General features: G+C 47.7%; 5 protein-coding genes across 5 annotated transcripts; 3 read left to right on the top strand and 2 right to left on the bottom strand.

The window, feature by feature from the left end:
- Window positions 1-344: 344 nt before the first annotated feature.
- Window positions 345-1,242, top strand: F4813DRAFT_389976 (uncharacterized protein; the record flags this gene model as incomplete). Its single annotated transcript, XM_049246941.1, has 2 exons — window positions 345-549; window positions 641-1,242. 2 exons carry the CDS (start codon window positions 345-347, stop codon window positions 1,240-1,242), a joined length of 807 nt encoding a protein of 268 aa, XP_049098973.1.
- A 396-nt stretch (window positions 1,243-1,638) lies between these two features.
- Window positions 1,639-5,550, bottom strand: F4813DRAFT_389975 (cysteine proteinase; the record flags this gene model as incomplete). Its single annotated transcript, XM_049246940.1, has 5 exons — window positions 1,639-2,301; window positions 2,361-3,469; window positions 3,523-3,916; window positions 3,975-5,392; window positions 5,457-5,550. The coding sequence occupies 5 exons, from the start codon at window positions 5,548-5,550 to the stop codon at window positions 1,639-1,641; spliced, it is 3,678 nt and encodes a 1,225-aa protein (XP_049098972.1).
- A 2,557-nt stretch (window positions 5,551-8,107) lies between these two features.
- On the top strand, window positions 8,108-9,073 carry F4813DRAFT_389974 (Metallo-dependent phosphatase; the record flags this gene model as incomplete). Its single annotated transcript, XM_049246939.1, has 1 exon — window positions 8,108-9,073. One exon carries the CDS (start codon window positions 8,108-8,110, stop codon window positions 9,071-9,073), a length of 966 nt encoding a protein of 321 aa, XP_049098971.1.
- A 1,197-nt stretch (window positions 9,074-10,270) lies between these two features.
- On the top strand, window positions 10,271-11,131 carry F4813DRAFT_381079 (uncharacterized protein; the record flags this gene model as incomplete). The annotated part of the gene is made up of 4 exons (XM_049245634.1): window positions 10,271-10,472; window positions 10,551-10,670; window positions 10,743-10,943; window positions 11,037-11,131. 4 exons carry the CDS (start codon window positions 10,271-10,273, stop codon window positions 11,129-11,131), a joined length of 618 nt encoding a protein of 205 aa, XP_049098970.1.
- A 901-nt stretch (window positions 11,132-12,032) lies between these two features.
- Window positions 12,033-13,928, bottom strand: F4813DRAFT_389972 (uncharacterized protein; the record flags this gene model as incomplete). Its single annotated transcript, XM_049246938.1, has 3 exons — window positions 12,033-13,663; window positions 13,724-13,771; window positions 13,841-13,928. The coding sequence occupies 3 exons, from the start codon at window positions 13,926-13,928 to the stop codon at window positions 12,033-12,035; spliced, it is 1,767 nt and encodes a 588-aa protein (XP_049098969.1).
- Window positions 13,929-14,412: the final 484 nt, after the last annotated feature.

The raw sequence follows: 14,412 nt of genomic DNA, 5'->3' as shown, positions 1-14,412 counted from the left end.
TCGCAATAACGCGCAGAAAGTTTTACACCCCTGTCGAGTATCACCAAGACACGCTAACCCGATACGGAACGTCGCACGGGCATCGAAGCGCTGCTGTCTCGCATCTCCGCCCAGAAGTCCGCCGATCAGCGACTGCCTACCGCGGGAAAACTTTCATTCCACCTTCTTTCCCCCAGTTCATCCCGAGCTTACGCCCGTCGTCGTCGTCGTCATCTTCATCAGCCATCTTCATCAGTCGATTGTATAACATCAGATACCAAATAAGACATAAAAAGAATAAAAAGAAAAAAAGGGGAAAAAGACAAATAAAGAAGAGAAGGAAAAAAAAAAAAAAGAATAAAAATATGCGCCCAGGAAACCGGCCAAGAGAGATCCACACCAAACACCTCACCGAGCGCGAGCGCTTCCGCGTCCGGACCCTCTACTACGACGCCTCCATGAGCAAGAAGCGCATCGAGGAAGTAACCGGCTACTCCCTCAGCCAGATCCGCACCGCCATCCGCGCCAAGTCCTCCGCCATCCCACCGCGTTCCGGCCGTCCCAAAAAAGGTAACCCCCTCCCCTTAGATATCTTAGGTTATGTAGATTAGGTAGTTATGTTATATACCTACCTAGGCAGTTAGGTACTGACCAATCACAGGAGGCAAAGACCACTCCGCAACCGACGACGCCGGCCCCTCCTCGGAAGGCTTCGCGTCGGAGGACTCGGCCCTGGTGCCCCGGAGCAACAGTCCTCAGGAGACGCTCCAGCCGCAGACCGCATCGTCTCTAGACCGGTTGCCGCCCGCGCTGCGGCGCTACATCTGGCAGCTCGTCCTGACGTGTGCTCCCGCGACACGTCCGCTGTCCTGCGTATGGTGGGTCGAGAAGCTCCCGCAATATCCGTGGCTAGTCACGGGGGTATTCCCAGAGCACTGGGAGACGCACTGGCGCGAGTACCTCGAGCACCGACAGCCTGCGGCGCGGCTGCTGTGCCGCCTAAACCGGGAGGCGCGGCAGGTTGTTCTCGATACCTTTGTGCCCGTGTGGTCTGAGGCCGGGCTCAAGATGTTAGGGTCCACCGTTAAGTTCCTATGGATCGACCCGCGGCACGACAAGATCTACTGCAAGGACAACGCTGCCGCTCTGCCGGATTTATTGGATAAGTCTCGAGCTGCTGTGCTACCGGATTTGAGCCGTTCGCCTACTGGCCCTGCTGATAGTAATAGTAATCATGGCAGCGGTGGCAGTATCCAAGGGTGAGCGCAAGGTACTGTCTTGATCTGTTTCCTGTCACTTTTCCCCATGCTTACTAGAGGGGGTTACTACTACGTTGCAACTGTGAAATAATTCTTTGTTCGGGTCGTGAAGCATCATAATGACTTACAGAAACGCGTATAGATTTGCCTACACAGGTACTAATATCAACGGCACTTTATTATTTTGCGTGCATGCAAATACTACCAAGCCAATCAAAATCAATTGTGAGCTCGTCTAGCAGATATATGCCTTGCCGGCCTACCTAGGTCCTAGTCTACCTTGAGGTATTGTAAACCCAACTAATTCGCAATAAACTCCCCGCCAATGCAACCATGTCTCATAATCCACGACGCAAGAAATCGGGGTATATCAGGATCGTATGGTAGGTACCCATCAGTACTAATGTGAAGCTTGCCCACCGTTAATAGGAGACGCTTCGGCCGAGTCGAACGCTACACCCTCGATCATCTCAAAATCCTGACTCGCGCTCCGGGAATTGTTGGCCTCAAGTTTATGACGCTGCGGCACATCAACCAGGTCATCTTTTATCTCATCTCGAACGTACGCAACATAATATGGATCACCCGTCTCGTTCAGGTCGCTTAGCACAGCCTCTGTGCCGCGGTTATCTTCCGTCACCGTCTCGTCGTTGTATCGATACCAGACATTGCGTTTAAAGTCTCGAATCCAGACCCAATAATGCCCCGCGGATGTACCACCGCGATGACAGATTACAGCGTGGATACTGTATTTCTCCTTCTGCATGGCGTCGAAAATCGTCTCCTCTTTCTGACGCAGGTAGAGAAGTTCGTTTCTAGTCATCTCATCAAAAGGCTCAGTGGCCTCCCAGGACATATCAGCGACTCTGTCGCAGAACGAATAATCAGTAAATGACGCCGGGGTAGCTATCTTCTTGGATATTCCATATTCCAGTAGTTCAGGTAGCTTATGTTTCAGTCTCAAGTCATCGGAGAATGCTTGTTGCACATGTGCGTCCTCGGCGTTGTCGAGGGCCGATGTTACCATAGTCGTTATATCCTCAATATCCGCTTCCTTAAATTGCTTAGTCCGTGTTAGCACTCTCATCACGCTTTAAACTATATGTTGGGAATATCACGAACATTATACTGTTGAGACTGTGTAGGGACATCTCGAACATCCTGCGAGGGTTTCGCCTCAAGCTCCTTTATGCGCTCCTTAAACGCCCACGACCTTTTGCGAGCAAGCCACACCGGCGATCCCTTCTCAGCCTCCATATAACGATCGAGGCATAAAGTCTCCGGTATGATAACAGGGTTCTTATTCTTGCCCTTCGGTGTGCTTCTTTGGATGCAGATGTGCAGAATGGGAGGGAGGGATCTGATGCTACTATAACGTGCGCGATCCCCGCTGTCGATTGGCTCATAAGCGAAGTACCGATCCAAAGCGGCAAACAATGTACATCGCACATTGTTTGCTCCGCCCGTGTTACCAGCTGTCCCCTCTGGCGCTTGAATGGCTTCCTCGGGATATGCCGTGATCCACCGCTCCGGAACAATCTCGACGTTCAACGGATCCTCTTCTAGGTGAGAGACCAGATCGCTAGCCGGGTTTCCCTTCCTAGTCTTAACAGTATAATTAACTATTGTAGTAAAGAACGTCTCCGTAATCTTGTCTGCTTGTAATTCCGGCTTTTCCGGCATGGGGCCGTCCGGACGAATTGCCCGCATGAAATGCTCAAGTATATTGCCGATAATTTCCCCGACATCCTGCTGCTCTGTCCCTGATCTATCCGAGCGTTCTAGCTGACGCGAAACTTCTGCCATTCTATCATCGAGGGTCCAGGATTCGATTGAATCTTGCATCATGACATCGTCTTGTGGCTGCAGAACGGGGGCATTGTCATCCGGGGTTTCCAACTGAGCGTACGACATCGGTGCATCTCCCCCGTCGTCAACAAGCGTTTGGGAACTCCGGGAACTAGCCATTTCGAGTTTATCATTTACCGACTCCACTGTGATGCTCACCGTGTCGTTAGTCACTCCGTTTGCTGCATCGGGATTATCCTTGGAGAACACCGGGGGTGCTGGCGACGGGCGTGCTGGCAGTGGCGGAGGTATATTCTGGGATCGCTGGTCTAGAATGTCTCTAGCTGACGATAGTGCAGTGTTCGCAAGTTTCTGCGAAGGCTGCGCGGCGGCTTCGGCAGTTGTTTGTAAATCGGTAAATAACACCTGAAGCATCTCGACAACTGTCTATAGGTCAGCATCTCCTAACAAATATAGCAAACGAGGAGTCGCTCACATTGTCTAGCGACGATGGCTTCTTCGATATTAACGCTAGTGCCGTTTCCTCCCGTCCGACGTTGTCCAACCGTCTCCTCGTCAAGGTCAAGCTTTACCGAGTCGAAATTCAAGACTATGTCGCGTATGATCTTGACGTTGTAGAAATATTGTAAAAGACTATTTAAGTAGCACGTGTTGCCGATGTTTTTTAGACCAGGAGGTGTATTAACGGAGTTTCCTAGTATCGGTGATGCATGAAGTTGGGATGTTAGCATCGGTGCATACCCAGTCATCTTGACAAATTCGGCAATCTGCTGCAGCTCTGCGGCTTCTTCAGGTTTATCTTGCTGTCGCTTAAGTTCAGATAGGACATCGATAGCTTCAACGATCTTAGTTTTGTCTGCGTTTTCGTCCTGGTGTGATATTAGAAAGACACTAGGTAGAAGCATCAAAAATACCTAAGGCACTTACCTGCACCCGCTGTTGGACAAAGCCCCTAATGATCTCCGCCGTCCAGTCTGACTCCACACCCAGGAGATTTGTTGCTGAGGAAATGCTCATTCTTCTCCCTAAAACATTAGGAAGCGATGTCATAAGTCCCGACTCCCCTGTTGCCCCCGAAGCTTTCAGGTCGATTGCCCTCACAAGATCCCTTCCCAGGTAGCTACCAATGGCCTCGAGGTGTTGTTGGGCTTGGGCTTTAAACTCATCAGTCCTGTCATATTTAGCCATCTCATAGTACTTGTCCAAAAACCAATCCGACGTCGTGTCATCGTGGGGAGAGGTATGGAAGAACGCGAAAGCTTCCTGCACCCTCATGTCAATAGGGGATGTCTCGTCGAATCGGGACCTGTACATGATGATCTCAGTCGATGCATCATCACTACGATTCTGAATGCAACGCAGAGCGGCATCTAGATATTCGTCACGGTACCTGGGGCGCAGTCCAGCTAGGAGAATAGCAGCCCAGCTGAAATATAAAGGCGGGTACATTGCTAAACAGCCTAGTAGGGCCAAGTCTGGTTCTGTGACTGTGGAGATATTGGCGTCGACAGGCCCGTTAGGAAAGTCTCCTTGGAATACCTGCAGCAGCTTATCCCATGCAGGGACTGTTGCCTCGCTATTAATAATGTCGAGCTCTATCTGCGCATCCTCCATTCGGGCTCGTAGCGTTCGGACTGGGGTCGGGTTCTGTTCCTTGTTAGGGGGGGTAATGAGCCAACATGGCTCGCCGGTCTCTGCGTCTTCTCCCTCGCAAAACCCTAAATATTTCAGGAGATCATCGAAATCACTACCCATACACACAGAGAACTTCTTGTTGCGCTTGTTAATCCTCAACGGCTGATCACTGGTAGACTGGAGTGAGTCTGAAAGGTATCTGCGGAGTATAGTCTCTGATTTCATGGTTGGTACTTCGTTGAAGTCCGAGTATCGTTCTGGATCCCCCTCTTTTGCAAGGATCAGATTTCGTGTAGTTCGGTCATTGTCATAGAACTTAGCTACATCTTCCGGCGGAATCCTACAAGGTAGGACGGATATCTCCACGTTGAATAGGCATCGATCAGCCACACAGATGTAGCGAGCATAACCAACCGTATCATCGTAAATTACCCGGTTTTCCCCAAGGTCATCCGCAGATTTTCGGCAACAAAGAACGAGCATATGATGGCGATGCTGGTCATTATACGGCTGAACAGGCTTGAAATTGCTCTGAACGTGGAAATGGTAGCGGCATCGACAACAAACAATAGAAACAAAGCAGGTTTTTTGGCCTTGGAACGACTGGGTTGCAACCAACTGCATTTCATGACTTGTACAATGAAAGTTGAAGTCAAGATCCGGTAGCTGAGAACCGAGGAACTGACGAAATAAGCGAGGAGATGTGAGGGCTGAGACTTATCAGCAGTGCTTCATCAAATCTAAATAGCTTTACGGGCACGTATAAAAACTCACGTTGAGGATTCGGTAGATGTTGTAGACTACGTATCGCTACCGACTGGAGTTGGCGGAGCTCTACCGCATCATCTAGCTCGTTGATGGGGGCCATGGTATCAACTAATCCCTCGAAGGCATGTAATCTAACAGGCGGGTGTTGATTAAAATGAACGGCTTGGTCTAATCTAAGCGCGTTGCTGAACAAGATTTTACGCCGTGGGCGCCTTTTACTTTTGGATGTCAGAAAAGGCATCTTGAGAGTAATTGCTATAAAAGAGTAGAGAGCGTTGGGAATTTAGGTAGCAAGCAGCGACTGAAGTGCAGGCATGAGGAGATGCAGAAATATCAAAAGCGTAGACCAACCTCGTAAATATAGGCAAATCTAGAATAGAGTCGACATGAGTGCTCTACTTGCAACGCAAAGTTTATCTCTAGCTTAGAGCGCCGTCACCCTAGCCTGTTGGTATAGCTATCGGAGGCGAGTAGGGCTGGTCGCAGTCCCTAGAACATGTACATTAGCATAGGACATAGCTATATATATGGTAACAGATTAAAGTAAAAGCGAGTCCAGGTCCAAGTACTCCCTCCTTGCCTCGAGTACACTTGTACGCTCAAGCTCCATACATAGTTCCCTTAGCCCTTATCTAGGATCTGGAGTCTGGGGTATATGGCCGCTTTCATGACAGAAAGGGGTTAAGTTCGACTATGTCTCCTTTTCCTTCCAACAGATAGACCAAACTCAATACTGATCTATGGAGTTCGTCTATGATAGGCCAACGTCCGATACCGAGATCTCAGGATAGGTGCCAACCGTTTAACACCTCCGGACGACCATCATGAGCTCATGCCGAAGTCAAACTCACTAGGCAGCTGTAAGAGCACAACCTGGAGATAAAGCCATCCTAGTTAAAAGTAGACCTACAGTCTCCAGTTTCCAACCGAAGGTATTGAACTGAGCTGTGACTAAGAGTTGAAATAGACAATGCTCTAGGTTAGGGGATCTATGCCTCCTCACAAAAGTAACGAACACAAAAAGAAAATTAAAAAAAGAAGAAAAAAACAAGAATATCTTTACCTTGAACAGAAGGATTCGGTGTTCTCATAACTAAAGGGGTATGGTCCAACTGGTCACAAAGATGGCGTTAGAATTAGGATGAGACAAGAAGAATAGAGGCATGGAATAATAGAAGCATGAGCTCACAGTTGCATCCCAGTGCACTCGATCAACGATCAATGGTGTTAAGTCAAATCAAGACAGGGGCCTAAAAAAAGAATCGGGGGGGATAAAAAAAGAAAACCAAAGAAATAATTGCGACGCAAAGCGCAAAACGCACGTAAACGATGCTCCAGGCAGTCCTTAACAGGGAAGGCGCGCGTAAGATAGAGAGAGGTTTTAGCTTTAGTGATTATTCAGAAAAAGCTGAGGAAACTCCATAAGGAAAGATGCGTAGTCCTCGATTTTGGAGGCAACTGAGTAATGCGCTAGTTATTAGGTTAGGATCATCATCTGGGCAGTAAGCTTTCTGAGGATTACCAAAGCAGCTCCAAGGTAGGTAGGAGGTACCTATGTACCAGAAGACCGTGCATTATGTTGCTTTGGGGTTTTGCTTGGGGTTTGGAGGGGCTTATCGCTTATCTCGGGTACCAGAATCTTCCGCCACCAAAACAATCAATCAGGCGGGTCTACCTGACGTCCACCTTTGTTTCACCCTTGTACCGCATAAAACATTAAACCAATCGGTAAATCTCCGGTAATACGGAGCTGTCAACTTCGATATGATATGAATTCTTTTACACTCAAGCCTAGTTACTCAGAGCCAGTATACACTGGATATATGTGTACGTATACATTTAATGTATAAATCTCCCCTAGGACAATCAATACTACCTACATACAGGTGAAAACCTAACCAGAATCTTATACGTTCTTCTTACAGCTATCTACATACATTTGAGGCTTTACGGTTTATAATATTGGAAGTACTTGGCTACATATCTACTAATAGATAATTTTATTCGACCATAAAAAAACTTATTATATATCAGTACTGTACGGCCGAAAAGATAACATAACCAAATAGTCTACCTAACGTAGCTAACCTTCATAAAGGGGTATGTAGTAGAGACAAAGCTCCGGCAACGAGTAATATACACCTAGGTAGATACATGTTTTAGTGTACATGTATATTTGAGTTTTGGAAGTAAAATAAGCGGAAAGAGTAAAGAGAGCCAAGGGAGTTAAATACGTAGTTGTCTTGTTGGTGACTCAGTTACCAAAGCCTGCGTGGCGCGTAGCTTAATATTTATATATTTCCCAACAACTTAGGTTAGAAGCTTGCCTAGGTACTTACGTATGAACCTATAAATTATAAAATAGAAGCCACATCCCCGATTGTATGAAGAACTTTTGTAAACCACCACCTACACAAATTATTAACCATCAACTATCAATATCACTTTTTTACCGTAAATCACAACTATATAAGTACCTTCTAGGTATTCATTCATCTATTCAACTCAAAAACGCGACAGATTTTAGCCTAAGACATTGTATCGACTATCTATCACATCAACTTCAACTGGTTAATTTGCTACTATAATTAATCACTAAACGTTTACTTGTTCAATTCGAAAACACGTTAAATACCTGTTACTACTCTAAGATCATCATGGCTATCCAAACTCGCTTCCTAATACTCTCTGACACGCACGGAGAGAACGTGTCCAACATACAACACATTGGTGCCGATGTGGCTATCCACTGCGGCGACCTTACCGAAGAATCAAAAATCGACGAATTCAAAACTACTCTTCAACTTCTCAGAAGCATCAACGCGCCATTAAAGCTAGTAATTGCAGGAAACCACGACTTCACTACCGATATACCATTATTTAAGAACAAGGTCGCCTCAAATCCAGACTTACAGCCAGAGGAAGTAAAAAGGTTTTATGGGGGCTTTGGCGAGATACATCAGCTTTTCGAGGACGCAAAAAGCGACGGGGTGGTTTTCTTGGAAGAAGGCACACATCGCTTCGAATTAGGAAATGGAGCAAAGTTAACAGTCTACGCCAGCCCCTATACACCGTCGCTAAGTGACTGGGGTTTCCAATACAGTCCTCAAGAAGGACATAACTTTTCTATCGAGAAAGGGGTTGATATATCAATAACACACGGCCCACCCCATGGGATAATGGATCTCACCGACTCGCGACGCAGGGCAGGGTGTCCCCAACTTTTCGGTGCTGTTGCTCGAGCCCGCCCAAAGCTACACTGCTTTGGTCATATTCACGAAGGATGGGGGGCGAAGCTGGTCACCTGGAGAGAGAAAACCAGCGAGGTACCATCGCATTTTACCGACATCGACAACGAACAATCGGCAGTAATCGGGAAGCTATCAAATCTAACCAGCTCCAAGTTCGATACCCCCGAAATAGTGGAGGAAAAATTGAAGGAGAGGGCGGTTCTTAGCCGCGAAGGATGCATCAAGACCAGCCACTGTACCGGCGATGAGAATCCCCTTAGGGCCGGCTCACAGACACTCTTTGTTAATGCGACAATCCAAGGAGAGACTGAAGAATACCCTATGCATGTACCCTGGTTGGTCGACCTTGAAATACCAGAGTCATTCTTATAAGGATTGGGTACACAGAAATTATAAGAGCGTGTATATTGCACACGTTTTGGTTTGGAATCTCGGAGAAGTGGTAGGCATCCCAGACACATCCCACCGGACAACGAGGACAACGAATCAATCTGGCAGAGACCGAAGAACACCGGCCCTACGTCACAGACGCCAAAGGGCCCTAACTCATCAGGGAGCAAACGGGATGGTGCCGTGAGGCACTAGTAAACTGAGACGACATATATCTACCTCTTCGTCAGCAATACGACTACGACGTCTAGTCTACAATTACTTCATATAGCCCTTCGATCTCGATAACTCTACATTATCATTTGGTTCGGGACTATTACACCATCATTAGCAAAGCTCTTCAGCGAAGACTCACGAATCTCCCGCATCCTACATGACACCGGCCATCGAACCATTTGAGGTTTCGATTAGTTTTTACAACAACCCACACTTACAAACTCAGGCCCCCAACAAACACCTCTTTGAGAATGAACTACACTTTCGAAACAAGTTGGCTACCTGGCGTCGGTGCCGGCACTAAACCAGATATAGTAATGCTATGGGTAGGTAGGGGCTGTGGGATGCTATAAGCAGGAGGAGATGGAATACCGAGGTAAGAAGTGGAGGGTCTCTTATGACAAGCGAAGCTATAGTTCTATCTCCCTTGAAAGAAGTACTCTAGACGTCTTAAGGCGCTAGATACGCTCGCTGTAGCTACCTAGCTTATAACAGCAATTGACATTAACATTATCGTCATCATCACCAGCCACTTAGCCATTCGAATCCCCGTGCTCTAACAAGATGAAAAGGTAGATACAAGTACATACTTTATTCGCAGTTTATGCAAGATTACGTCGGTTAGGTATATAAGTGTAGCGAGAGAGGGTCAAGTATTGCCAGAGCTTTTGTACATGTAGTGAAGAAGATTCGGAGTACATTTGTAAGCGCTCCATTTGTCGTGGATCGGTTATCGAATTAGCAGAAGTAATCACGTGCGGCCCACTTGGCGGGGGAAAAGGCCCGGAACAATTGGAAGATTCCAATCCGATCAAGCTCAAAGCTTAAGAGCCGCTAGTCAACGACCTAAGCTGCATCACATAACCTGAGGTCTTCTCCCTCACATAGTTACATAATTACATCAACCATTCCTACAACCTCGAGTCCCATCCCGAAACCAGCCTCCTTCGGGCTTGAGTCAAGATGGCGAATCCGCATTCCGTCCAGGCCGAACCGAAGGAGCACCACTTCCACCAGCGCGATGCCATCAAGTCGGGCATAAAAGGCGCTTTGATCGGCGGAGGTGCCGGTTTTGTTACCTCGGCCGTGCAGAATTCCCTCGCGAAGCGCAACGTCGGCGTCTGGGGCGTCTTTAGCAGGACTGGTAGCACTGTTGCTATGTTTAGTACGTCTTTTTTCTGGCCCGATTGCTTAGTAGAGAGCTGTTGTCGCGAATAGGAAGCTGACTTGTAAACCCCCATAGCTGCCCTCGGTACCGTATACACATTCTCTAAAGATGCTGCTGCAAACTTGAGAGAGAAGGATGATACACTGAACGTGACGATCGCTTCTTTCCTCGGTGGTGCCACGATCGGTCTTAGGAGTGCGTTTTTCACCACCTAATCATGTTTTGCAATTGTCCTCTTCGCCATACTAATTTCGCTGAAATAATTAGCCGGCCGCATGCCACAAATCCTCGGCTTTGGTGCTGCCTTCTCTATCATCATGTCCGCCTTCGAATATACAGGCGGTAGCCTACGCGGCAGGCCCCGCACCGAGGTCTCCAGTATGGATGAGTACGACCGCAAGGAGTACCTGCGGAAGAACCGACGGCGGCCAATCGAGGAGACTATTTCTAATATTGGAGAAGGAAGAGGTACCTACTTGCACCAAACTATGCCACGCCTTGCTATATTATCATAGTACGGCTATCACTGAAGAAGCACACTAACAAAATCAACCCTCATAGGCATCAACCCTCCGGGCTACGAGGAGCGCAGGCGACAGCGTCTAAAGGAGAAGTACGGCGTTGATATCAACCCCGTTTCAGCAAACACGCAATAAGCAGATACATCCTGCAATCATATATTCAGGCCAAACGCCTAGGAGCAGACATTACCTATGTACTGAGGAGCTCACCTGAAAACACTGCTGACAAGTCGCTCCTATTATTAAAGCGACAGCTATTATACGGGCTCTAAGGTAAGTATAGAAGACCACAAACAAGAGGGATACCTGTACATATAGAATCGCATATCCTCATGTGTTCTAACCAACTTCCGCTTCCATACTACAAATGGTACATTGGTGAACTAGTCTTCGGCTAAGACACAGCCCTTGACCCTGTGGTAAGTCAACCATCCTCTCATTTTCTCTTACTATGCCGCCTTTCTATGATGAATTTCTCTTTAAGAGGCTGTTTATGACTCGTGTTTCACGAATATGATTCATCCAACACACCATTGTTCTATCTTTCCTGATTATTGTCTGGCACGCAAAATTCTTGTTACTCGAAGCTGCTATGTGGAACTGAGGCTAACGGGCACGTTTCCAGATCACTTATGCCTTTTGTGCTTGTATATCGGTACCAAAAAATAGTAATTTTCATTAATGCCTCTTGGCTGGTTTGTTCACATTCCGACTTTAGGGAATCCCTGCCAAAACAACAAACGCTTAAATGCTAGCTAGCCCATCGTCCTCGTAAAATAATTCCAAGAGGGTATGCAATTCTATATACAAGCTACTCTGTAGAGAAACCAAAAACCCTATTCCGTTATGCATTTCTGCACGTAGCTGCATGTCATGCGAACCTTTTGGAACCACTTGGTCCTGCGACTTATTAAACTCCCAAAAATCAGTAAAATTATCGTAACTATTCCATACGGCCCAACTTGGACCAATCCTCGGAAGCAGTTCTTCCAAAGCATATGAAGTAAACACATTGTAACGAGGGTTGGAGATATACTCAATAGAAACTTTGTAAATCTGGTCCGGGGCCGCCCACAGGCCGCGACTGCGTCGGGGGTCCTCCTTGAGCCGACCATTGTCCTTGCTGCGGGAATGGCTGGCCGTACTGCGGAGCAATCGGCAGAGGAGGTTGAAGTTGAGGCGGGCCGCCTTGTAACGAGGGAAAAGTGTCATCGTACGAGACTGTCGACGAGTTGAAACCACTCTGGGGGTTCTCACGTGTCTCCACGTCGTCCAAGGAGCGATAACCATGTGCTCCACCTCTACCACCTCTTCCGGGTCCCTTAAACCCTCCTCGACCACCGCCGCGGTTACCTCTAGGGGCACCGCCACCCCTGTAGCCGCCACGACCACGGTTCTCACCTCCTCCGCCTCGTCCTTGATGGGTTGAAGTATGATAATCACGAGAATTATTACTGAAGTTCCCACCGTGTTGACGTGAATGGCGGTCATCGTCACCCGGGAACTTGCGCTTCGAGCCCCTGTGTGAGAATCTCTCCTGTTGGCTGTCGTACTGATCTCTGTCTTGGTCTTCGCGCTCGATGCGAAGCATGTATTTCTCGCCCACCGTTGTCTCGAAGACGAAGGATTTCTCGGGCGGTATTGGCTGCCAGTTCCGGATTTTATTAACGTCTGGTGGGCGGGCCCCTCTTCTCAAGCCTAGGACGACAGAGGGCGATGGGTTGTCCGTGTGGTAAGTAGCATTGGCAGGCACAGGCCTCACGCGCGCCGCCCAGATGTTACCCTGGATGGAACCAATATCAACAACTTCCCACTTCATCTTGGAGTTCATGCCGCCTATCTTGTCGAGGATGGGTTTCGGGCAGGGACGTGGAGTGATAAGAATGGTGTTAGCAAGATACTTCAAATCTGTAACCTCCGGCACCTGCAAATTTAGAAGCCCGATAAGCCGTTTCGTGTCGGCTGGCGCAATCATATAACTCGTGAAGAATACGGTCTTCTTGATGGCTAGACGCCCACTGCGCCCACTTCCCGCTCGGGCTTTGACCAGTTCGTTGTGAACATTGATAAGATGTTGGACTTCGGCTACCTCGACAACGGGGTCGAGAGTAGTAGACAGCTCGGTAACTGGGATGACCTCGGCGATCATTGAAGGTTGACCAAGACTGATTCGCTGTGCATTGTAATCGGCCAGGAAGTCGCGAAAGCCGGTAACGTGTTTTGGGCGATCCTCGTAAATGCGTATCTCCATCGCTGCTTTGTAAGTTCCCATTACCGCCCTAAGGAAGGTCTGTTTGAAGTTCATGGTATTCGAAAATCGCTCGTTGTTGGGTCCAACGGAGGGCTTCAGACCAATCAAGTCGAATTCCAGACCTTTACTCGCAACGATTCGCTTTATGAGTTGGGAGAACCCATGCTCAGAACGTCCCGTCAACAGGACACAGAGAGCATCGCTCTGCTTCATGCTCAGACGGACCAGCTCCACAATCTTCTCGTTCCACCAACCATCCCAAGCTCGCTTCTCTTCATGCTCTACGCCTTCGCCAGTCGCAGCTAATATTCTCGAATCGTGCCACCAGCCGCCGTTGACAAAAACATCAGGGGTGCCTAATAGGCCTAGAGTCGAGCCGTTCCATATCTTGGGGTTTGGTAGTGGGGTTTGGAATACTGGAGTCGCTCATAGTTAGTTGTAGAAGGGCAAGGAGGTGAATGTATGGGAAGGCGAACGGGTATTATCAAAGTCGTAAACGTGGACAGTATTAATTTCATTAACGGCTGGGGTTTACTGTTAGCAGGAAACACTATGAACACGGTATATAAACATGGTATATATTGGAGACGTACGAGGCAGCTTCTTATTCTGAATAGACCACCGACTAAGAGATGTAAGGGTATAGCCGTGACCAGCGCGGCCAGCTTGCTCGAGCGCCATGTTGAAGCGTAATAGTAGGCGCGTGGGTAGTCGGACGCTGCGCGGCATACACAATTAATTAAAGTGATGATTGCATTTCGAGTTTTACAATTAAAGATGTACTCGGAAAAAAAAGAAGGAAAAAATCTCGAAGCGAGATGCTTCGATTAGGTACTTGAATGCAATGAACCGAAGTTGTTGCCGGTTGCAAGTCTTGAAATGATATTTGACCTGTCGCAATTACATATGTCAAGGACTACAAAGTACATGCATGTACCTTAGGAGGTACCTAGCCTTATCGCATTCTTATCTCAGACTTTTAAAAGCACCCTTGCAGCTGTCAAGCTGTACATACAATAATCCGTACATAAATCGAATGGCCTAAGCTCCTTAAATATACTTGGTTACTTGCATAAACACATGTGATAGGTCCACTAGCAGTTCCCATCTCTCGTCAAACCTGTGATACAACATTATTTACCTATTCAACTTGGACCTTTTCTAA

This window comes from Daldinia decipiens (genome assembly GCF_022478715.1).
Source record: "Daldinia decipiens strain CBS 113046 unplaced genomic scaffold F4813scaffold_19, whole genome shotgun sequence".
Lineage (NCBI taxonomy): Eukaryota > Fungi > Ascomycota > Sordariomycetes > Xylariales > Hypoxylaceae > Daldinia > Daldinia decipiens.
This window is presented reverse-complemented; position numbering and strand designations above follow the sequence as displayed.